This window comes from Dipodomys spectabilis, unplaced genomic scaffold, assembly GCF_019054845.1.
Source record: "Dipodomys spectabilis isolate Male_0828 unplaced genomic scaffold, ASM1905484v1 ptg000136l, whole genome shotgun sequence".
NCBI classification, from domain to species: domain Eukaryota; kingdom Metazoa; phylum Chordata; class Mammalia; order Rodentia; family Heteromyidae; genus Dipodomys; species Dipodomys spectabilis.
The window spans coordinates 10,872,036-10,897,564 of record NW_024870813.1 but is presented as its reverse complement, the minus strand read 5'-3'; the positions used below and the strand labels follow the sequence as shown (position 1 = coordinate 10,897,564).

The following is a 25,529-nucleotide window of genomic DNA, read 5'->3' as shown; positions in this document are numbered from 1 at the left end:
ATATGGCCCAAGTGATAGAGTGTTTGCTAGCATAAGGCCTTGTGTTGAAATCCCAGGACTGTCAAAAAAAGAAACTACTAAGAACAACTCTACATACAGCCAAAAAAAAAAAAAAAAGAAGAAGAAGCCAGGGCTTTATTCTGTCATTACTGTACATTCTTTATAGAACTTGTAATTTTCCTGACTTTCAATACAAATCAGTAAATTTACGTAGCTCAAAAAGACATATCTGGGGTCTGGGCAGATGGCTCAGTAGTAAAATGCTTGCCTTGCATGCATGTGGCCCTGGGTTCAATTCCTCCTCCCCACATAAGCTGAAAAGGACAGAAGTGGCGCTGAGGCTCAAGTGGTAGAGTGCTAGCCTTGAGCTGAAGAGCTGAGGGACAGCACACAGGCCCAGAGTTCACACCCCACGACCAACAAAAAAAAAGACATATCTGATAGGAAAATATGTCCATTGGATATTTGGTTTTGCCCTTTTGTTCCAGTTATAACTGGAATATAATAAACTATTCAATAATTAATGTTTCTATCTCTATACATCAGCAAAGTAGAATAAAAATCAGAGACAATATAGTGTTGTACTTGAACCATATTGCTTTTTTCTTGGTTCTTGTTTAAAATTTGAACATTACAGAAATGGGTAGTGCAAAGAGAAAATTCTTTTGTAGTTCCTCCATGTGAAATAATCTTTCTTTCCTGAATTTGTATTTTATTGTAAAAGTTATTTTTAAAGTATTTGTTTTAGCTGGGTGTCAGAAGCTCACACCTGCAATCCTAGCTACTGAGGAAACTGAGATCTAAGGAACTCAGTTCAAAGCCAGCCTGGTGAAGGAAGTCCTGTGAAACTCTCATCTCCAATTAACCACCAAAAAGCTGGAAATAAGAGTTGGCTCAAGTGATAAAGCACTAAGGTTAAGCACAAAATTTCAGGGACACCACCCAGGCTCTGTACAAGCCCCAGGACCAACACACACACATTAATTAAAAATTATATAAAAATTCATTTTAATAAAATTGTGCCATAATTCTATTTTATATAACAAAATAAGTAGACTTCTTTTCCTGATAGTACTAAATCTACCTCTTTTGTCCTTTTTGGGTATGTATTGGTATTTGTTTGTTACACTGTGGATTGAACCAAGCTCTGCCAGGTGAACCTCCACTCTTATGCCCTTACTTTAGGTTTGTTTTTCTTTTAATGAGTTGTATTATTCAATAAATACACCATAATTTGTTCTCCTAATGAAGGCTATTGAGTTGTTTTCTGGTTTTTATTGTAAATAGTATTGCAATGAATATATGTCTTATATACTTCTGTGTAAATATTTCTTTAGATTCAGTCTCTAGAATTGAAATGCCAATTCTAGTAAGTGAAAGATTTAACTTCGGATAAATTTTGCCAAATTGCCATCCAGACAAATTCTACCAAACATGTGTCTCGTTAAATGTCTGCTTAAGTTTTGCCAAGCCGATACATTTAAGACATTTCATTATTTTAATTTGCATTTCTAAGGTTATTGTTTCTAAAGTTTTTAATATGATAGGTCATTTGTATTTTCTTCTCCTGTCAATGCCTTACTTCTTTGCCCAACTTTATTTTTCTTTTGGGTTGTTCAGGTTTTTGCTACTTTTTCTTAGTTTTCCTCCTCTTTGTTTTTTATGGGAATAAATACACAGTAAATATTTATTCCATTTGGTGTTTTTCACATAAGGAAGTTTTTAGTTTATATTTAGCTTGTTTATTAAGCTCATTGTTTATTTCTTCTGTCATTTACCTTAGTAATATGAACCAGTCATAATTCAGTCTGACTTGTCATGAATACACCAAAACTTAAATAATTACTCAACTGTGTACAAAGACTGTCTTCTCTCCGAACCAAAATTAGAACCAAAGTACAGATTGCTTTTGTAGCAATACTGGCTTTTATGAAAAGGGAGACACTTCAGTTTCAGTCATTTCTACAATATAAAATGAAGGAATCATCCCCTCTCAAAAAACCTGAAAATAACCCATTTTGACCATTTGTGATTTTGCCCATTTAAGTCTGCCAGGATATACTTATCTTCCTGCCTATTTCACTATTGCCAGTTTCTTCTTTGTGTTAAAGTTCTCACCTTATTCAACAGAAGTGTTTCTTGGAAATCTTATGCTAAATGTTGTCACACCTTTGTTACTACAGTGTAACTAACTTGAAAAGTCTGTTGTTTGTTTTTGTATTAAGAAGGAAAAAAGACAATGAGAGGGGCTGGGATTGTGGCTTAGTGGTAGAGTGCTTGCCTATCATGCCATGAAGCCCTGGGTTTGATTCTTCAGTACCACATAAACAGAAAAAGCTGGAAGTGGTGCTGTGGCTCAAGAGGTAGAGCACTAACCTTGAACACAAAGAGGCTCAGGGACAGAGCCCAGGCCCAAAGTTCAAGCCCCAGGATTGGCAATAAATAAATCATTTTTTAAATTAAAAAGACAATTAGAGGTGCTGGGAAGGTGGCTAAGTGATAGAGTGTTAGCGTTGCATGCATGAGGCCCTGGGTTTGATTCCTTAGCACCACATAAGCAGAAAAAGCCAGAAGTGGCACCGTGGCTCAAGTGGTAGAGCTGAAGGACAGCATCCAGGCCCAGAGTTCAGGCCCCACGACCAGCAAAAAATAAAATAAAAGACAAGGAGAGACTAATTATTAGCCTGAGGTCAGGGGAACTAATGAAGTGTATGAATTAAGCGATAGGGCATCATCTGAATATAGGCTTCATCTACATCTATATGTATTCCTACCCCAAACCCATTCACTCCATTGAAATGATGAATATTTCCAGTAGGGACAGTTAAAATATTCACTGTATTTCTCATCACGTGAATCAATGTTAAATGAGAGAAGCAACTAGTAGAATATGTAGAGACAGTGAACCATTTCGTTGAATTTGTCTAAGCAATAATAGAGACTGGCTAAGCAACTCCAGAGTCCTGTCAGGAAGGAATAATCACAAGCAGGCTGTAACCCAGAAACTGTTTCAAGTGTGTAGTCTCAAGCAAGCTTTCTTTTACAAGGCTTACCCTAATACATTAGCCTTACCTAAGATCTTACCCCTTTTGATTAACTTAAAGCCAACTGATAAGGGACTCTTAATTAGATCTGCAAAAGTCTGTCATAGAAACAAATAGTTCACCTCCAAGTTGACAAATAGCAACAATGAAACCCACCATAATTTAGACACAATTTAAATAAGAATTTTTTTCTTAACTCTCATTGACCATAAAGGAGGAAAAACATTCCCTGCAAGTGATAACCTTACAAAACACTTTCCAATTAATTTAATCATAGTTCGTTAGTCATACTCTGAGAATCAGTGTTTAGCACTGGTCATATGACTATTTATTCTTTTTTTTTTTCCCTGTCATGCTCTGGGCCTGGGTGCTGTCCCTCAGCTCTTCAGCTCAAGGTGAGCGCTCTAACCTCTTGAGTGGTTTATTGGAGATAAGAGTCTCACAGAATTTCCTGCCCCCATTGGCTTTGAACCACAGTCCTCAGATCTCAGCCTCCTGAGTAGCTAGGATCACAGGCATGAGGCACCTGCACGGGGCTTCAGTGAGACTCATATCCAGTTAACCACCAGATAACCAGAAGTGGCACTGTGGCTCAAGTGGTAGAGTGCTCACCTTGAGCTGAAGAACTGAGGGACAGCGCCCAAGCCTAGAGAGTTCAAGCCCCAGGACTGACAGAGGAGGAAGGGGGTGGGGAGAAGGGGGGGAGGAATAGGAGGAGGAGGAGGGAGGAGGGAGGTTCTGATGAGGAATAGATTCAACAACTTGCATAGAATATAGTAATAGTTGCAAACACACTTTCATTGATTAGCAGTTTATATCATTTCCTTCCAAGATGATCTTACTTTCTTTGTCCTTAACCTTCAATCTTTCTTGGGAATTTTTGCAAGCAGTTTCAACTAGTAGAATCGCCAGTGTCCAAATAAATAGACTTATCTATTTAAGAACAGGGAAAATCAAGTCCCTATTGTGTTATAGCATCACAAATCTAGACTTCCAGCTAAATGCCAGAATATAAATTAGATCCCTTATCAAATCTGGCACATAAAATTTTAGGGTCCTTTTTAATATAGTACATGTGCTTTTAATAAATGCCTTCTTTGGCAAGAAATTGAATCAATGCTTTTTGTGTCAAATACACTTGCATTAAATTTTATATTCTGTAACTTTAAAATGGTCTTTGTGAACTAGGTCAAGGGCAAGATTAAATTAGATTTCTATATTTACATTTACATTCAACAAATGTTATATTTTCTTTGGTGGTGTACTGGGAATATTTGCTCGGTTTTGGTTCTTTGTTGTTGTTGTTGTTGTTTTCTTTTTTCACCTGGAACAAACTTAGAATTCCTAACACTGCCTCTCAACTGACTATTCTCTAGCCACACTACTACTTCTGTTTTATTTAAAACAAATGAGCTCTTTCATGTCCCTTCAGGTGCTTAACACATGCTCTTTCCTCAGCCTTGACTATTTTTACCCTGGTATTAATGTTTCCTGCTAATTTTCACTTATTCTTCCCATCAGAACTTCAACATCATTTTCATATATTCTTTTTTCATCCACACCACCAATTCTCAGTTTACTCTCCCTTAATGCCTTCTGCATTACTTCTTTATACCATAATCTTTGCATTGTTAATCCTGATACATTAGTAAAAAGATAGGGTGACATATTGAGCACTCAGTATGCTCTCTCTAGTTATTGTAAGATGCACTCAAGCCAACTTAAGTTCCATAGAGCAATATTATTTGATGAATAAGATTCTTAGTTTCACTTTAGGAGACATATTAGTATTTTAATGGAAAGGAATAAAATATAATGTGCATTATATGAACATGTGTATTTGTATGTTTGTATATATATTTCTATGCATATAGATATCTGTGTATGAAAAGTTGAAAAGTGAACATTTATTTACTTGTTTGTTTGTTTGTTTATTGTTGGTCGCGGGGCTTGAATTCTGGGCCTGGGCGCTGTCCCTCAGCTCTTCAACTCCAGGCTAGGGCTCTACCACTTGAGCCCATAGTACCACTTCCAGTTTTCTGAGTGGTTTATTGGAGGTAAGAGCCTCATGGCCTTTCCTGCCCAGGCTGGCTTTGAACCGTGATCCTCAGATCTCAGCCTCCTGATTAGCTAGGATTGATTACAGGCGTGAGCCACCAGTGCCTGGCTAAGTGAACATTTTACTATGGTTTCTAGTATAATTCTTGATAGCCACTGCTTTAGTGAATACTATGGTGTAACAATTTTCTAACAAGCATGTTCTAGAAAGTAACCTCTCACTTACCAATTTCCCCAAGCATCTCTCTATTGTCTGCAGCTTTGACTTCTAAGAGTTCTTTGCTTAGTGTCAAATACCAGAATCTCAGAAATCTCCCAGAAAAGCCATTTAAGTTAAATGAAGCCATCAGCTTTTGGAAGAATGCCACTTGAAAAAATAAAGCACTTGCATTATATTCTACCTTTAATTTTCAAAATTTGAAAACCTTTTAATGCCCAGGAAAACTTAATACTGTTTCATTGTTTTTGATGGTCCATGTGTCCTGGTCCTATTATTTTTTTTAGTATCCTGTATTTTGCTTTTTATATTTTTATTAATTTTTTCCCAATGCCTCCCTCTACCAAAATAACCCTCCTCATTGCCAAGAAACCATTCCTGATTAATCTTATTCCATTTTTAAAATTCTTTGAATTTTCTCATCATAATGGACTATATTTTTCAACATTTGTATATTAGTGTTTGTATAAAATATACTTGAGCATATGAATATTATTTTGTATGTTAAAGTATGCAAAAATCTACACTCAGGTCTGTAATCCTAGTTTCTCAGGAGGCTGAGATCTGAAGATCATGGTTCAAAGACAGCCTGAGCAGGAAAGTCTGTAAGACAGATATCTCCAATTAAAAACACCAAAAAGCTAAAAGTAGAGCTGGGGCTCAAATAGAAAGGTAGCTTTGGATGTAACAGCTCTGGGACAATGCCCTGAGTTCAAATCCCAGGACTCACACATACATACAAACACTTAAATCTTATTTTTCTTAAATGAAATACTATTTTAAATTCCAATCCTGAGAAATTAAATATGTCATTTTGAGGCGTTTTTATTTTGTTTCCCCTGTGCTCTTACACAAAGCAAAATATCCAGGGAATTATTATTCCCGTGTCCCCATGTTTTGTCCACATTGTCTATACTGAGGCCTCCAGTGCTAAACTGTGTGATCCCTTAATGGTCAGGGGCTGGCTGCTTCTTAGAACATGAGCAAATTGATTATAGCTAGTAGTTTCAGTAGCTTCTTGTATTGTTATTTTTTGTCGGCCCCTCCTGATTGACATACTATACTTCTCCTTCCCCACTCTATAAACAAGGGCCCTGAGAAAACTGCTAAGTATTAGTAAGATGGGGGAAAAAAAGGAGTGGAGGGATATAGACCTGTAGAACTCTAAATTATGTAATAGAATGGTTTTCAAACCCTGAGTGCCAGAAGAACAGATAAAAATAAAGTCCAGGCTGGGCACCAGTGGCTCCTGCCTGTAACCTTAGCTACTCAGGAGGCTGAGATCTGAGGATCATGGTTCAAAGCCAGCCTGGGCAGGAAAGTTAGTAAGACTTTTATCTCCAATCAATCACTAGAATACCAGAAGTAGCACTGTGGCTCAAAGTGGTAGAGTGCTAGCCTTGAGCTAAAGTGTTCAAGGACATGCTCAGACCCAAAGTTTAAGCCCCATGACTGGCAAAATAAAATAAAGAGGTCTCAGAAAGTAGATGGGAGGGCTGGGAAGGTGGCTCAGTGGTAGAGCACTTGTCTTGCATGCATGAGGCCCTGGGTTCGATTCCTCAGCACCACATAAGAAAAAAATAAAAAAACCCGGAAGTGACTCTGTGGCTCAAGTGGTACAGTGCTAGCCCTGAGCTGAAGAGCTGAGAGACAGTCCCTAGGCCCAGAGTTCAGGCTCCACAACCAGACCCCCTCCCCCCCAAAAAAAGAAAGTAGATGGGAGTGTGAAGAATCAGATCACAAGTTTTTTAATTCAGTCTACTACATGTGCTAGTTAAATAGATGAGACAATATTTGCATAGATGATCTTGTAACAATTAAATGTAAAGGAACTTACATAGTTTAAGTATTTAATATTGCTGTCTATCATGCTGGTGATTTTTAAACAAATGATCATGCCAGGAAAAAATGTGTAAACCTGGGCTTTAAAAAAGTAGACCAATATAATAAGACCCCGCTTACAGTTCTATTTCTCTGATGAGTGAATAGGAATAAAATTTAAATGATGCAAAAATTTGTTAAAAGACAGTTAAATAAAGTCCAAATTTATTATGGAATAAAGGCCAAATTGTTATTTTTAGTCATGTGATATGTATTTCCTTATGTCCTAAAATTCCTTAAGAACGTGATACTAAGTTCTGTCTTTTAAATGACAGGTGCCTCATCTTTTATTGCAAAATTAGTTAACAATATCATTGTATCAGAAAACATATGATATAAAATGTAATTTTTTTTTTTTTTTTTTTTTTGTCGGTCGTGGGGCTTGAACTCTGGGCTTGGGCGCTGTTCCTCAGCTCTTCAGCTCAAGGCCAGCGCTCTACCACTTGAGCTATAGCGCCACTTCCGGTTTTGTGGTGGTTTATTGGAGATAGGAGTCTCACGGTCTCTCCTGCCCGGGCTGGCTTTGAACCGCGATCCTCAGATCTCAGCCTCCTGAGTAGCTAGGATTACAGGCGTGAGCCACCAGCGCCCGGCTAAAATGTAAATTTTTAATGGCTCAGAATTATTTGGTGATACATTTATGTCCAGCCTGTTCCTGTGTTCTTCCTCTTTTACCTTCTGCCCTCCTTATGTCTGTATTTTCTCCTTTTCATTTTAATCACAATGATGCCTATATCAGATGGTTCTTGTTTCTAGTTCTGACTACATTTAAATGCTATTTATAAAATCAGAAATTCTTACTTAATTTGTGTTTAAGCCTAATGGGATTCAGCCATAAGTATGAAAGTGCAACATAATTATTAAATGTATGTTTTAATACTAGTGATGATTCATATTTTCTGACTTCTGTATTTTATAATTTGGTTATTTTTTCCTGGCAAGAACTTGTTTCAAGTATCCATGTATAAGGAGAATAATCTCTTGAATTTTGGTTATAAAAGGAAGTAATGAATCTTTTCCTGTCATTTTCAAATGGCACTTTACCTTTAACAGAAAGACATCAGCAGTAGAGACAGGTATTTAAATCTGCTCACGGATCTAGGCCAGTCCTTTCTTAATAGAGTTTCTGGACTTTTGACTTAAGGAGCACTTCCTAGTAAACTCCTAAAAACTCTTTTTCATGATCACTACATTTTAGAGTTAGAAAGGGCTTCTAGGAAGTGCCTCTCACTCTTGAGATGAGGAATCTGAAAGTTTGTATCTTGCCCAGTCACAGGAGAGGCAAAGAAGAAGAAAAAGAATCCAGGTTCCTTAATTTCCAGTCCATGACCCCTCCTTTTTATTACAGTATTATACTGTATAAAACCCAAAAGGAAGCTGATTGCTCACCTGAAATTTATTTTATTGTTTATACCATAAAATTTGTCATTTTTGTACTATTTAAATTACTTAGTGTTTGGCATCAGCTTTTTCCTCTGCCATCTAAGATTTTTTTTCCACTTTATATGGAATTTTCATGCTACATACCTTCTTAAGATAAGCCATTTTTTACAATATAACTAATTGTATCACAGACCTCAAAAACCTTAAAATATGTCACCCCTTCCACCACATAGTTAATAAATTAAATCTATTCTTTTAACCCATTACAACTCAATCTGCCTCCCAAGTCTTTCCACATTTCTGTTAATCTTTTTTATGATCTAGCCAAGTGGGACAACTGGCTGTTCTCAGGACACACTTTTCTCAGTTCAAATTGCTGTATCCTTTCTTAGAAACATCCTTGCCTAATGTTTTAGACAGTTCAAATTCCATTTCTTTCTTATTTTTTTCTTTAATTTCAACTGGACATACTATATCCTGACTTGAATTTTATTTTCATCTTGATTCTATTTGTCTTTGCTTATATATATAGATATATATATGATGTGTACATATTTTATATATATAATACATATGTATGCTTGTTTGTTTTTTCATACGAGGATATGAACTCAGGGTCTCATGCTTTTGCTCTTGCTTGCTTATATCTGGTACTCTACCATTTAGACCTTTTATACAAGCAGTCTGGTTTTACTGGTTATTTTAGAGGTGGAGTCTAACAGACTTTTCTGCCCAGGCTGGTTTCAAACCTTAATCTTCCAGATCTCAGTCTTCTGAGTAGCTAGAATTATAGGCATGAGCTACTGGAACCTGGCTCTTAGTGTACAAATAAATGATATCTAATGTGTTCATGTGTTATTAAAATTCTTAAGGCAGATAGAATGTAGTTATTGTTAACCTTTTCTTATTCCTAAAGCAGAAAATAAAAAGTCTACCCAATTTGTCACACCCAAGAGAGATTACATGTATCTATCATGCCTATCCATCACTAAATAAAATCTTGCATTTTCACAGTGGTAACATGGAGACCCTAGATATTCATCAAATAAACACCTGTTCTGAATCTGTTACCAAGTCTTATAATTTAGATTTATATATTTTGCTTGAGGAATAATGGGATTACATATTTCCTCCCACATTGCACACAAAATTACTCCATTTTTTGCTGGTCATTTTCAGACACGGCAAATGACACACTCTGTGATTTAACGTGCTTCCAAAAGTCTTGGTAAGAATTAATATTGAGACTGTTGACATACATGATTTATAATTTTCTTCTCAAGAATATATCATAGCTTTCTTGAGACTCTCTTTGTTGCCCTTTCTAAGTAAGAAATACAGGTTACCATCACCCATTGATTAGGAGAGAATAAAGGTAAATATCTACAGTAACAAAGCCAATGTTAATAGTTGTCTGATTGGATAAGTTTGAATGGCTGTTTCAAGTGGAGATGGCATCGTTGCCCTAAATCCATATTCTTTCCTTCAACTCTGCTAATGCTAACCCAATTATGCATTAATTCTTAGATCTACTAGAATGATGAGACCATCATGGGTCCATTGGAAATGACAGACTGCAGATTATAAAAGGCCCTTGAAATTATTTGGTCTGATCCTGTCAAGGCAACAATGGTAGATGGAACATGAAATTCCATAAAGCTAGGAGCCTTTCCATAGCAACATAAACATTAATATCATGCCAAATGGCCTTTGGCAGAAAAAGGTTCCCCACTTCTCAACCATCTCTAACCTTCTATGGCTAATCAAGAATTCATTTTTCGACACGCCGCGCGCGCGCTCGGAGCCGGCGGTCGGCGCAGCTTTTCCCCGGCGCTGGCCGCGAAGCCCCGAGCGGCGGGAGCCCGGCGCGCACCATGTCGGTCGCCGTCAGCAACAGGTTCCAAGGAGGGAAGGCGTTTGGTTTGCTCAAGGCCCAGCAGGAGCGGAGGCTGGCGGAGATCAACCGGGAGTTCCTCTGTGACCAGAAGTACAGCGATGAAGAGAACCTACCAGAAAAGCTCGCTGCCTTCAAAGAGAAGTACATGGAGTTTGATCTGAACAACGAAGGCGAGATTGACCTGATGTCTTTAAAGAGGATGATGGAGAAGCTGGGGGTCCCGAAGACTCACCTGGAGATGAAGAAGATGATTTCAGAAGTGACAGGTGGGGTCAGCGACACCATCTCCTACAGAGACTTTGTGAATATGATGCTGGGCAAAAGGTCAGCTGTCCTGAAACTAGTCATGATGTTCGAAGGAAAAGCCAATGAGAACAGCCCTAAGCCAGTAGGGCCACCGCCAGAGAGAGACATTGCCAGCCTGCCGTGAGGACCTGTGGGCACCGCTCCGCCTCTCATTCCTGCCCTCGCTCCTCACTGCCCTTCTTGATTGGTCTTGTTTGGTTGTTGTGTGTTTGTTTGATTCAACTCTTTGTAAAGCACAACTTATCTGCCTTAAAGGGGGGGAAGGGTCTGGGCTGGGACACAGCCTTGGGACCCCTTCCTCATTTCTCCCTGCCTCTTCTCTCGCCTTTCCCTATGCAGAAGGACTGACAGCAAACCAAAAATCAACCAGGGTAGCGGGGTTGGAAGTATATTCCCATGCTATGAGACTGTCCTGTCCATCTTTCTAGAAGGCCTCTGAAGCCAAGTTCAGGCTGCAGCTTGGCCTTGGCAAGGACCCCGGCTCCCACTCAGAAGACTGGAGTAGGAAGGTTGCAGGGTGTCCTTGGACAGTTCCAGGCTTTCGGCATTTCTCTCTACCCAGGATGCGGGCACTCAGTGCCCTACCGTCCCAACAGATGCCCCGTTGTGCTTCGCCTCTGCTCAGGCTCAGGGACATGACAGAAGGAGGGGGAGGAAAGGTGGTTGAACACTGGAGCCCTTTCACAAGGCACTCTGTGGCCTTGTGGTCACACCTTTAAAGGCAGCTCAGGGGAACCGTGTAGCTGCTGTCACTTGCCAGGACCCTGAAGGACCTCTGAGGCAGAGGCGGGACTAGGATGAGAGAATGAATCCGACGTTCTTGGCACGATGAGCTCCCTGGGGCAGCTGGGCCCTGAGCAGTAGGCTGCCTTTCCGATCGCAGTCTGCTGCTTCTATTTGCCTTCCTACCCTACTCCTACCTTCCATGCATTTACTCATTCATCCTCACAGTCCACAGATATTTATTGAGAACCTCTTACAAGCTTTAAGTCCTCCCACTTTGTCCTGACTGTGATGTGTCCACGGTGTTTTCTCATCTCTCCTTTCCCCTGTTGCTCAAAAGCTTGACTTAGAGGTTGGATGGAGGTCATCTGTGTCCTTTCTTCCAGCCTCACAGGATTTAGGAGCTCTGCGCTGGAAGTTGGCTAGGCCAGGCTTTCTGTTTCCGCTGTGTTGGTCTGGAGGGATCCAGGCAGGGCCTTCCAGGGTCAGGTGGTTAATGTGGAGATGGAAGACCCAGGACTGGAGCCACGTGGTCAGATACCCCACCTGCACCTCATCTCTCCCCTGCCTTAATTAAATCAGTGGTGAGAACCGGAGGGGCAGTCTCCCGGGAAGGGATCCTGTACTCTGAAGGCCCTGGGCATGGACTCACTTTCCCAGTGCTCCCGAGACAACGTTAGGTCCGTGCCTCTGTAATGTGCCTTCTCTGTAGCTTCTGAAGCGAAAGCCTTGATGGAGACCAGCTTCTCAGAGCTCATACGGGAAGGTGTCCAACTTGCCCACATCTGGGCTGAGCAGGAACCTCAAGAGTCCTTTACCCTGATGTGGACTCAGGACTCAGAGGTGCTCACTCATTGAAATGTATTAAGTGCCTGCCATAAGCCAGACAGATTCATGGGATTCAAGTCTAGTGGCACAAGTCAGATTCCCCAGACAAATGAATTGTTGGGAAGTAGGGGTGATGGCTCTACAGTACTGGGAGGTCTGGCTTGGCCCCACACTGGGCAGGAATCTTCAGGCTGTCTTTTCAGAACCTTAAGTTGGAGAGGACTGGGGACTGGAAGCTCCTGAGAGTCTCAGTCATCAAAGGCACAGTGTGCTGTCCCACAGCTGCTTGGGGGGATGAAGTGGGCAGGGTGTGAGGACATGGCTGGCTCAAGTTAATCCTCTGGTCTCAACCAGTTTGGGAGTGAGATTGTTTGGCTGTGACTGGCTGACCTTCAGCCTTAGGAGCTGCTTCAAATGTACAGATCTAGTTGCAATTTAAACCCAGGAAAATCATTCCTTCCTGTAAACATCAAAACCTCCCTGCTTCCCACTAGCTTGTCTGTCTTTTCCTCGGATACCAGATTAGCCATTGCCTGTTCCAGCCCCGCCTCCCCTCTCTGGATGGGCTGGGACTTCTGAGGATGATATGAGCTGTGTCTGCTTCACTAAGGAGACCGCACCAGCCGGGCTTATTTCAGTGTGCTCCATAGGAAGGAGATGGGTTTCTCCAGCCTCTGGGAAAGGCCTGTTGCAGGGGATGGGGGCACAAGCCCCATCACTGAAATGTAGAACTTAACAGTTTTGGGGGAAAGGGGGAGAGAGTCTAGACCCCCTGGAAGTGGGTCTGCATGTTATTTCTAGCTGCGGCTTTTGGCTCTGGGACTCTTCTTTGGCCAAGGGTTCAGTGTTAGGGACATGTATTGTTTCTGAAAAAGACCAAATCTAACTGTCGTAACTTGCAACACAGGGACTGCCAGGTATGGCTTTGTCCCTAAGACACAAAAGGAAAGAGTAATTCAGTTGAATGAAGTTGTGTGTGTATGTGTGTGCATGTGTGTGGGGTAGGATGTCATGGATACAGATTGAAATAAACCAGATGAAGCTTACCAATCAAAAAAAAAAAAAAAAAAAAAAAAGAATTCATTTTTCAGGGATGAAAATGACTGAAGTGGTAGAGTACCTGCCTAGCAAGTATATGACCCTGATTTCAAATTCCAATACCTCAAGGGAGTGGGGTGGGGTTGGGAGAAGGAAGGGATAAATTTTCTCTATTTTGTGAGGCAAAGGGCATGCTAATTAGAAATGTAACTCATGATTCCTTTCAGAACAAGATTTATTTTTTAAATTTTTTTTTTTTTTTTTTTTTTTGGGTCGGTCGTGGGGCCTGAACTCTGGGCCTGGGCGCTGTCCCTCAGCTCTTCAGCTCAAGGCGAGCGCTCTACCACTTGAGCTACAGCGCCACTTCCGGTTTTCTGGTGGTTTATTGGAGATAGGAGTCGCACGGTCTCTCCTGCCCAGGCTGGCTTTGAACCTCGATCCTCAGATCTCAGCCTCCTGAGTAGCTGGGATGACAGGCGTGAGCCACCAGCGCCCGGCTAGCATTTCTTTATTAGATGAGGAAAAGCTCATTTTAAAGCCTAAGAAGTATTTCTTAGCAAGTTGTTCCTGGTTAGAAGCTCATTTACACTTATATTTCTATCCCACATAATGTAAATTTCCTTTTTTTTTTTTTGCCAGTCATGGGGCCTGAACTCTGGGCCTGGGCTCTGTCTCTCAGCTCTTTAGCTCAAGGCTAGCACTCTACCACTGGAGCCACAGCGCCACTTCCGGCTTTTTCTGCTTATGTGTTGCTGAGGAATCGAACCCGGGGCCTCATGCATGCAATGCAAGCACTCTACTGCTGTGCCACCTGTAAATTTTCTTATTAGTATTATATGTCTGCAAAGTAAAATAGTAGCTTGCCATAAAATTATATTTGTTGATATAAGTCAGAACATTTATCTCTATTATTTGTGTTTATGAACAGTTGTTTTATAGTTTGTTTAGTTATTTCTGGGGTGGTTGTAGTGATTGCTAAACTGTAGTATTGATATTCAATATCTACAGTAATGTTTAAACTGCATATATCTTTTAATATATGATGATAAGCCGGGCGCTAGCTACTCAGGAGGCTGAGATCTGAGAATTGCAGTTCAAAGTCAGCCTGGGCAGGAAAGTCCATGAAACTCTTATCTCCAATAAAAATCACCAGAAAACTGGAAGTTGTGCTGTAGCACAAGGGGTAGAATGCTTGCCTTGAGCTGAAGAGCTGAGGGACAGCGCTCAGGCCCAGAGTTCAAGCCTCACAACTGACCAAAAATATAAAAAAATAAATAAATAAATGTGTGTGTGTGTGTGTGTGTGTGTGTGTGTGTGTGTGTGTGTGTGTGTGTGATAATACAAATTCAGAACAAAACATTCTTCCAGCCAGGCGCTGGTGGCTCACGCCTGTAATCCTAGCTACTCAGGAGGCTGAGATCTGAGGATCACAGTGCAAAGCCAGCCCAGGCAGGAAAGTCCGTGAAACTCTTATCTCCAATAAACCACCAGAAAACCAGAAGTGGCGCTGTAGCTCAAGTGGTAGAGCACTAGCCTTGAGCTGAAGAGCAGAGGGACCGTGCTCAGGCCCAGAGTTCAAGCCCCCGACTGACACACACACACACACAAAATTCTTCCAGGGAAATCTATTACCTGATTATCTTTATGATACTTATAAATTAGATAAACTTCATAATTCAGACCAGGACTATAGGTATGGTAAAAAAAGAATTATATAAATATTCTCACAACACATCAAACCAGAAATTCCCAAGGTTTTAGCCAAATCTAACCAGGTCTAACCCTGGAGGGATTTTTGACAAACCCTATAAACTTCAATGCATATCAGTTAAAGATATTGTTTATTGATTCTATTGAATTAATCAGGTTAAATTCTAACATACTTTTTGTATAATTTGTACTATGTGTGAAGTAAAATTCTAGGAAGTATAGTAGGAAGCTTTATTCTTATGCTGATAAATTAGAGGAGAAAACAGATTAGAAGTGAACCACAAGGCAACATAAGTAATAGCATAATATATGAATCTACAGAATACTAAAGTCACTCAGCTCTGATCCCAAAAATAAAGTACAAGCTGCAAGAAATCAAGGTAACATCAGTGTAATTTAGAAGTATTTGAGGAGGTTGTCTTGATCATTTGGTAAATGGACTGGAATTAATTATCTCTTTATGCATAGTAAGACATTTTGAATATACAAAGTGAAAAACTTTCTACACTAACAATTTCTCCAGTAGGGTAGATAAACTATCTATACAAATAATTGTTTCCATAATTGCTAATAAGACAATCTTTTTCAATTTGAGCAAAATTCTTGTGCAACACAGGAAGCCACTTAATGGAGGCAGAGAAAGGCAAAGCCATGAACAATTCAAGAAGGCTTTCTATTATGAGAAAGATGGCTGAACTAACCCTGGAGGGATGGGTAGGATTTTGACAAGTGTTGTTGAAGGTATTCTAATTCATTTAGGGCCTACATGTGCAAGGTAGCATGAAGGCAAAAAAGCCTGGGGCATGTTCAGAGAATAGCAAATATTCTAGTTTGATTGGCACCTGATATGTGTATAAGAGAAGAGTAAAAGATCAGGCTAGAAAGAAAAGTAGGGGCACAGTGTGGAGGTCCTTTGAAAGTCAGACTATGGAACTGGGACTTTTGTCAGGAAATAGTAGGTAGCTTTTTAAGCTGAGGCAAATCATACTTGATATTTAAGACAGTAAAACCAATGGTCATATCCAAGTATACACTGAGACTGGGTGAAACTGGTACTAGAGACTGGTTAATAGACTTTTTTTGATTATAAATGTAAGAGTATTTAACCTAGTTTTGAGGCAAATTAGATGAGAAACATGATCCCATGTATGCTTGTAAAATAGACTTGGCAGAATTTGGTATTTACCAGATGCAAAAAGAAAGAATCAAAATGACTCAGGAAGTGAGGCAGGATTTGTGTTCCTGATATTAAATGTGAGTAATAAGGGAACTTCACCCCTTTCCAAAAGTAAAGAGAAAATATTAGAAGACAGCTCACTAGAAAGACTTCAGAATTTAGCAAATTCTTGGAACCATAGGAAGAAGTTAAGCAACAGAAATAGGAGAGAGAATAAGAAAGCAGAGATGCAGTAGAAAAATAGAAAGGAGAGTTAGGGATGTAGCCCAACTGGTAGAATGCTTGTCTTAAGAAAAATTTGAATCCTAAAACATCAATGAAATCTTACTTTACACTATGAAATTATCCCTTAGAGTGGACAAAATCCAAATCAAAAGGCTGAAATAGGGAGAAAGTGGAGGAAACTGATCACAGACCTGAAGGAGGACCAATATTTACCGAGGATGTGAAGAATAATTGAAGGAACAAAGAAATTTGAAGAGTATTTAAAGTCATATCTCTGAAAGAATAGATGGAAATTAGTATTTATTTCTTAAAATAAATATTCTAAGTGTTAGAATCTACAGAAGCTCTTCTTTCCTAACCAAAAGAGATTGTCATACTATTAATAGCCAAGAATAAAGGCTGAGGTTAATGAAAACAGTTTCTTGAGTTGGCTATGCTGGAAACCAGTTTGTAATCGTATATACAAAAATCAAAATGGTTGTTAACATCTTAGCTAATATTCTAATCATTTTATAATGCTCATTACAATAGAAATGCCAGAATATTATAATGACCTCCATGTTCTATTACTTTCAAGTCCCAGTGTATTGTTGATATGTGGACAACTGTAGTTAAATAATGTTTTTTGTTTTATCCGTCATGGGGCCTGAACTCTGGGCTTGGGCGCTGTCCCTCAGCTCTTCAGCTCAAGGCTAGCACTGTACCACTTGAGCCACAGCGCCACTTCCAGTTTTTTCTGCTTATGTGGTGCTGAGGAATCGAACTCAGGGCCTCTTGCATGCAAGACAAGTACTCTACCACTGAGCCACCTTCCCAGCCCCATCTGTGAGACTCCAATTAACCACCAGAAATCTCCAATTAACCACCAGAAATCTGAAAGTGGCGTTGTAGCTCAAGTGGTAAAGTGCTTGCCTTGAGCTAAAGAGCTCAGGGATATACTCAGGCCCAGAATTCAAGCTCCACAACTGACAAAAAGAAATAAATAAGATCCATCCATTGTTTGCATTCTGTTTTGGGTTATTTTTGAATTGGCAAAAGCTTCTACTAATTATGATATGTCTTTAATATATTACCTGTATGTCACATTTATTAAATAAAGATACTAATCTCCAATCTTACATAAAAGAATTCAGATGCAGACATGTGCACAAAATAACATACCTTTGGGCTGGGAAGGTGGCTCAGTGATAGAGTGCTTGCCTTGCATGCATGAAGCCCTGGGTTAGATTCCTCAGTACCACGTAAACAGAAAAGGCAGGAAGTGGAGCTTTGAGGCTCAAGTGGTAGAGTGCTAGCCTTGAGCAAAAGAAGCTCAGGGACAGTGCTCAGGCCCTGAGTTCAAGCCCCAGGACTCAGTGAGACAGTCTCAGTGAGACAATCATTGCCATAGAATAACAAATGACATAGAAAATTGAAACCCTCAATGCTAAAAATGAGTAGGAAAAATCACTGAATATACTCCAGAACTTTAAACTGCATTGAGCTCTTGCCAAGGACTTACATAATGACTTTACAGTTTATTTTTTTCCTAACAATCTAATGAAATATAGGTATTGTTAATCCCAAATTTATCAATTAAGACTGATAAATACATGATTTACTCAGTATAATATAGTAAATAAGCTTTCTATTTTATTATTACTGCCTCCTGACCAATACACCTCATTTCATTAATTATATAGACATATTCTTTTTTTGTTGTTGTTGGTCATGGGGCGTGAAATCTGGGCCTGGGCACTGTCCCTGCACTCTTCAGCCCAAAGTGAGCAATCTACCACTGGGCCACTTCTGGTTTTCTAGTGGTTTATTGGAGATAAGAGTCTCACAGCCTTTCCAAAAGGTTGGCTTTGAATCGTGATCCTCAGATCTCAGCCTCCTGAATAGCTAGGATTACAGGGTGTAAGCCACTGGCGCCCGGCTTTCCTTTCCTTTCTTTCCTTTCCTTTCTGTCGGTTGTGGGGCCTAAACTCTGGGCCTGGGTACTATCCCTCAGCTCTTCCGCTCAAGGCTAGTGCTCTACCACTTGAGCCACAGTGCCACTTCCAGCTTTTTCTGCTTATGTGGTGCTGAGGAATCAAACCCAGGGCTTCATGCATGGGAAGCAAGCACTCTACCACTGAGCCACCTTCCCAGCCCTGCTTAATATCTTTTTTTTTTTTTGGCCAGTCATGGACCTGAACTCTGGGCCTGGGCGCTGTTCCTCAGCTCTTCAGCTCAAGGAGAGCGCTCTACCGCTTGAGCCACAGCACCACTTCTGGCTTTTTCTGTTTATGTGGTGCTGAGGAATCGAACCCAGGGCCTCATGCATGCAAGGCAAGCGCTTTACCACTGAGCTACCTTCCCAGCCCAGCTTAATATCTTTTGTTGTTGTTGTTGTTGTTGATATTTAGGTTTGTTCTTTTTTTTATTTTTTTATTTTTTGGGTCTGGTCGTGGGGCCTGAACTCTGGGCTTGGGCGCTGTCCCTCAGCTCTTCAGCTCAAGGCTAGCGCTCTACCACTTGAGCCACAGCGCCACTTCCGGTTTTTTTTCTTTTTGCTTATGTGGTGCTGAGGAATCAAACTCAGGGCCTCAGGCATGCAAGGCAAGTGCTCTACCACTGAGCCACCTTCCCAGCCCGATACTCAGGTTTGAACTCAGCTTTGTACATGCTAGGCAAACACTATACCAGTTGGTTACACTTCCAGCCCTTTTTTGAACATATTTTTGGGTAAGGTCTCAACTTTACATGGTCCAGCCTTGGGTGGAAGTCCTGTACCTTCACCCACTGCCTTGTTAGGGATGAACCACCATATTCAAGTTTCTTTTTAAGATAGGTTTTGCTAACTTTTGCCCAGGCTGACCTCGAATCACTTCCCATCTCTGTTCCTGTAGCTAGATTACAAGCATGCACCAGCACACCTAGCCCTTTAATGTCATTTTATGGTCTGAAACTGCTGTGTACCAGAGATACGCCTCTGGGCTATGTTGTTATTCTAAAGTATATTTCAGGGTTAAAATTTTGTCAAATTAGAGGTAAATAAAGTAAGTTAAAAGTGGTCTTTTGGTTCCATCTTTCCTTGGCTTTTTCCAGTGCTCTGGACTTGAGTAAGGATTGTAAGAAACACCCACCAGTGAGAACCATACCACCATACTCTTTAAAGTCTTCTCTTTCCTACTTGTATTGGAGCAACAAAGTAGTATGATTTGGGTAGGTGCGCTGCTTCTGACAGCCTTGAGTTTATTTTTCCCTGATTCTGATTTGGACCTCTCCTCCCTTTTGTTTCAATATATTCATTTTTAACCTATAACTGGGCCCCTTTGTGTCTGGAATCCAAAAGCAAGGTGGAATCATGAGCAGACAGATAATAGTTCTAAACTGGGTTCTTGAAGTGCAGAGCAGAAGTGGAAGGCACGGTTAGGAGCCATGGCTGTCACAGTGATGATAGTGGTCATACTCATCTATCACCCTGTAGCAAAAAAGTAAATCTTTGTCTTTAAAGGCATTCACTTTGCAAAATATCTTTGGGGAATGGTTATTAGAAGATGGAAAATTATCTTCATAGACAGTGTACACAATCAACCATGTAGAAAATCCTAGATAATCTCAAAAAACTATAATTAAAAAATGAATTTGATAAAGTCTGACAATATAAGGTCATTTTACAGAAAGTGACTTGTATATAACTACTTACAAATTCTTGGCAATAAAATTAGAGCATGAACAATTTGTGACTTTGGTTTAATATTGATTGTAGTAATTCCACTTTATAAATAAGAACTTGGATATTATCAAACACAATAAAAGAAATAATTTTTTCCTCAATTGATTATAAAGGAAATAGTTGTCTTTCATGCCTACAAGCATATCCTTGAATTTCCTTTCCTGTATAATCTGAGGATTGTGATTTTTAATAGCAACTACTAATCCCTTTAAATAGCTCTTAATGTAAGGATTCCAGAGTTTTCATTAACCATGGATTTCAACCTTTTTTTAACCTCAATTCAAAACCCATATTTGCTGATTGTTTCATCAGTACTCTTTTAGCCTGGATGGTGAGGCAGCAAGCCTACTGCAAATCCTAAGTGGCTGGTATAGATGAGAGTCTAAGACTTTAATTATATGTCATTTTATTCACACACTCAACTCCAGGAAGAGAAAATGACTCTGTTGTTGGAAAAAGACATATTATGTGAGTATCATTCATTGTAAACCAAAAATGATACTGTATTATAGCATAAGCAACAATGGGACCTGATTCTTGCAATGAGTCCTGTCTGGGAAATTGAATAATAGTGAAAGTCATCAAAATGGAAAGAAGTGTTAATGTGAAATGCAGCCTTCTCAGAAATGCTCTTTCCTGGCCTGTTTAGTTTTGCTTTTGTTGCTTGTCATGCATGAATGAAAGTGTTCTACTCTCTTGGGAAGCAGGAAAGCCTCTGTGTCGGTTGTTTGTTTCCTTAATTCCTCCTCCTTTGTGATTTTTGGTGTCAGATCTAAAATGGAAAGCCTGTAAATATAATGATTATCACATGGATAATCACCTGCATTCGGAACTGCCCTGCTTCTCTATTCTACTCTAGCTGTTCTCCACATGTCACATCTACTCTGTGGTTGGATTTTAACCTGACTGCTTCATTAGATTTGTGAAACTCAGTACGAGGCGCCCTGGGGCAGCACAGATGGGGACTTGCTTGTTTTCTTTTCTCACTTCTTCCATGGCACACTAAAAAGTCCTTTTCAATTTAGTGTGATCATTTTACTTGGAATTACCCTTGATATTTGGAGCCTCTCTTGCTCTTCTGCCCACCATACTCATATTCTTTCTTCCCTTATTTCTGTCTGTTCACACAGTTAATCTGAGAAGTAAGATAATGCTTAAAATTCTTACTGGGTCAAACTGTTCCCCTGCATTGTTTTGTTTGTTTTGCTGAAAGGGAAAAATAAATGTTCCATCATTGTATCTATAAACACATTCAGATCAGAGGTTAGCAACAGTCTGCAGTGATGTGAGCCAGCTCCCTTCTCTAATGGTGTGACTTGGGGCACCAGCCCAAGATCAAAGGAAGGTAGGTGGGAGGAAGTTAGAAGATAAGATCATTTTAAGCCACAGAACAAGAGCTTAGCTTTCCCAGTGATAAGGCACAGCTCAACAAACATGTATGAGGGAGCACCAAGACAGAAAATTGAGTTGCTTTTTCTTAAATATATCCTTCCTCAGCAACAATTGTGTTGGTTCAAGGAATTGTTTATAGACACAAAAATATCCTAGGATCCAATTTCCTCTTATAATAATGATTTGGCATCTATATATGTATCTTGTGATTATTTCTGTACCATGCCATATTATAATTACTTATACAAGTAAAACTGGCATTAAAACAAACAAGCATGTGAGCCCATATGCTAGTGGCTCCCTCCTGTAATCTTACCTACTTATTAGGAGTCTAAGATCCAGTAGGTCAAGCCGGGCGCTGGTGGCTCACGCCTGTAATCCTAGCTACTCAGGAGGCTGAGATCTGAGAATCGCGGTTCAAAGCCAGCCCGGGCAGGAGAGACTGTGAGACTCCTATCTCCAATAAACCACCAGAAAACCGGAAGTGGCGCTGTAGCTCAAGTGGTAGAGCGCTCGCCTTGAGCTGAAGAGCTGAGGGACAGCGCCCAGGCCCAGAGTTCAAGCCCCACGACCGACAAAAAAAAAAAAAAGATCCAATAGGTCACCATTCAAAGCCAGCCCAGGCAGAGAAGTCCAGAAACTTTTGTATCCCAAATAATTAGCAAAAAGCTGAACTAGAAGTCAAACAAGCACAATGCTGAGTTCAAACCTCAGTACTAACACACAGGCTAACACACACACACACACACATACATGTATATACATATGCATGTGTTTTTTGTTCAATGGTAGGGTACTTTCCTCACAATTGTGAAACCCTAGGTGTGCTCCAAACAGTACCCTCTTTTTTTTTTTCTCAATCTACTGTATGTGGATTTTTAAACTTTTATGTCTTAGTTCTACTGACTCTTCATGTTTTTTTCATAGCTCCAATAATAGTTTCATTTTAAGAAGTAGTTCTAATAGAGTTTTTCAATTGCCTTATTCATATAGGAATTAATTTAGGCAATTGTGACAGCTTGGAAAATACTACATTTACATCTGTTGAACCGTATCCTTTGCCTTGATATCCCAATCAGTAAACATTATTAACTATGTAATGACCAAAGTTTTGTTGTAATTAAATCTTCTAGAGTTTCATGTTTTTTGAGACAATCACCAAGATCATAATGGATTTTTTTTTCCTTTTTGTGTACATCAACTTCTGCCTACATGGTCAGCCAGTGTTTCTCCAATGAGTGGCCTTAAAAGTTACACTCTCAGCTTACCACATTGTGTTACTTCAGCATTCAGCTATAATTATGCATTCTGATCTTTTCAAGTCCTCAAAGTGGTTCTTAAGTCTACCTGTTATTATTAGAATATGGGATCATAAGTACATACATATTTTTTTCTTAGTGTTTTTCTTCAATGTGTAGGTAGTAACCAAATCAGTGCTGGAGACACTGACTACTTTCTGCCTTACATGGTTTGGTGCAGCAGTCGCTTAGTTGAGTTGGATCTTCTCACTACTCGGCTCAAATCCCATCCTACTATTAATATCTCTTGGCAAAGATAATTTTGGAAGAATGTGAGTTAAGATGTAGAGGCTCTTGACAGTTGTCTGCAATTTTTTTTCACTTTCAAGAGGGAAGTAGAATTGAAAAGTAATATTGCCTCCATTTTATATCTATACCAAAATTAAAATGTACAAACCAAAGAGTCAAAGGAAAAGATTTGGTTACACAGTTGTGTTTTTTTCATTTGATAGCCTGCCTGCAACAATGCATTAGGTTATATACTGTTAATTCGGCTGTGTTCTTCAGATATTTATTTAAAATCTAGAAGAACTTTGTGTATTTCAGTTTTAACCATTTTTTTAATGTTCAGCTTTTATTACCCTGTCATCTTACATATAAAAGAAATTTCAGGGGCTGGGAAGGTGGCTCAGTGGTAGAGTGTTTGCCTTGCATGCATGAGGCCCTGGGTTCAATTCCTCAGCACTACATAAGAAAAAAAGAAAAAAAAAACGCCGAAGTGGCACTGTGGCTCAAGTGGTAGAGTGCTAGCCTTGCTTGAGCTAAAGAGCTGAGGGACAGCACTCAGGCCCCACGACCGGACCCCCCCCCCCCCAAAAAAAAAAAAAAAAAGAAATTTCAAGGGTGGATTTTGGGTTTTTTTGATGATTCATTATGAAAATTTTCAATCGGTTGGGATATATATAAAAACGTATTAATATTTTGCCAGTTTTACATCACTTGTATTTTTTATGCAGTATCATAAAGTGAATTACTTATTCTATAACATTTTATCCCTAATTATTTGAGGATACATCTATAAAAACGAAGGGCATTTTTTATTAAACTAGTAATTCCTAATATTTTCTTTTTTACTTTTTTTTTATTTTTGGGGGGTCTGGTTGTGGGGCCTGAACTCTGGGCCTGAGCACTGTCCCTCAGCTCTTCAGCTCAAGGCTAGCGCTCTACCACTTAAGCCACAGCGCCACTTCTGGCTTTTTTCTTTTTGCTTATGTGGTGCTGAGGAATCGAACCCAGGGCCTCATGCATGCAAGGCAAGCGCTCTACCACTGAGCCACCTTCCCAGCCCATTCCTAATATTTTCTAGCCTCCAAATTTCTGTTCTCTATTTTTCTTTCTCTCCCCCTCCCTCCCCCATTTTGTATTTTCTAAAATACAATCCTGTCAAGGTTCATGCATTGCTCTTACTCACTTTCCTCTCCTCCACTTCATCATTGACAGTGACTTGTTAAAGAGACTAAACTAGTTACGCTATAGATATCCAACCTTATATTTGTCCATTTCCTTCCTTACTAGATCCTTTAACTTGTTCCCTTTCCTCTCTTTCTTGGTGACTATAGGTTATTGTGCTGTAGTTTCCATGAATTTGTGTTAAACAGTTTTGGTCAGAATACTTTATAGGCAATATTGTGAACCTCATACTGCATCATAACTGAAGGCACAGGTATGTGGTGATCCCACTATTACTGATGATAGATGATAGGATCGATTGCTGAGCTAAAGTGATGACAGCTTGATCCTTCCATTATAAAGTTATACTTTGCTCCCTGTGACCAGTCTATAATCTGTACACTCTAAAAGAAGGACCCATCTTTTTACCCAATAAATTTACCAACCGTTGCTGATCCTTAAATATACAAATATCTTCATGGTAATTGTAAAATGGTGATTTTTTTCTTTGTCTGTACATCTATTAGGAATCCTCTTTCTCCTCAACAGAAGAACTTTCTGAGAGGTATTGTTTTAATTAGAAATATATCCACTAGTATGTTCCTTTAGGTTTCAAATGATTGTCTTTCTTTGCTGAGGTCAGTACACCTGAACTCTCTGTGGCAGCTACAGTAAAAACATGTACTACATCTTCTTTATTGTAACTTGTGAAGTGTGTTGACATTATGCTGCCTTCTTTTTTATTATGCCAAGAGAAAAAGGAAATCTTTTTTGTGTAAGAATAAAAATTGAACTATGTGGTTATATTGAGATAATTGTGTAAGAAGAAGATTGTTTGAATGAGTTTCAAAATGGATTATTTCTTCATTACCTAGCACTTTATAATTAACTGTTCTTTTTTTTCCAGGAAGCTGACGCTTTTGCTAGAGAGCAAGGCTTTGAGGTGAGTTAACCCACAATTGCACACTAAACAGATCCTAAAGGTTTTTTTTCTAGCTGATAATGAAGTTCTTTTGGACAGTGATTGATGTGCTATTATACTCTCAGAGCCTCGCAGCAGTTGCCATGGAAACTTGGCAGTCGTCATGGTTTCTTTGTTCTGCCAGCACAGTGTTATGACGCACTCTGCTAGGTCTGCACCCAACATCGCCTACAGATGTTATTTATTGAATTTTGAAAAGCCTCTTGGGAAGCCAAGAGGTTGGGCACGGTTTCAAGCTGCCTCTGCAGATATGGGGCCTGTCAGTTTGTTCAGTTAAA

General features: G+C 39.6%; 2 protein-coding genes across 3 annotated transcripts in view; both read left to right on the top strand.

Moving 5' to 3' along the window:
* Adk (adenosine kinase) overlaps positions 1–25,529 on the top strand; it is a 411,200-nt gene that overhangs the window by 288,299 nt on the left and 97,372 nt on the right. For both annotated transcript variants that reach the window (XM_042690120.1, XM_042690121.1), the window contains exon 8: positions 25,177–25,212. In XM_042690120.1, the coding sequence (XP_042546054.1) occupies positions 25,177–25,212 (36 nt within the window). The remainder of the gene's footprint in view (positions 1–25,176; positions 25,213–25,529) is intronic.
* LOC122116479 (allograft inflammatory factor 1-like) lies at positions 10,385–13,383 on the top strand. The gene has a single exon (XM_042690122.1). The coding sequence runs from the start codon at positions 10,458–10,460 to the stop codon at positions 10,908–10,910; it is 453 nt and encodes a 150-aa protein (XP_042546056.1). The 5' UTR covers positions 10,385–10,457; the 3' UTR covers positions 10,911–13,383.

Bases quoted from the DNA above. Each gene is read 5' to 3' on its own strand.
- LOC122116479 (XM_042690122.1), top strand. From the start codon at position 10,458: ATGTCGGTCGCCGTCAGCAACAGGTTCCAAGGAGGGAAGGCGTTTGGT.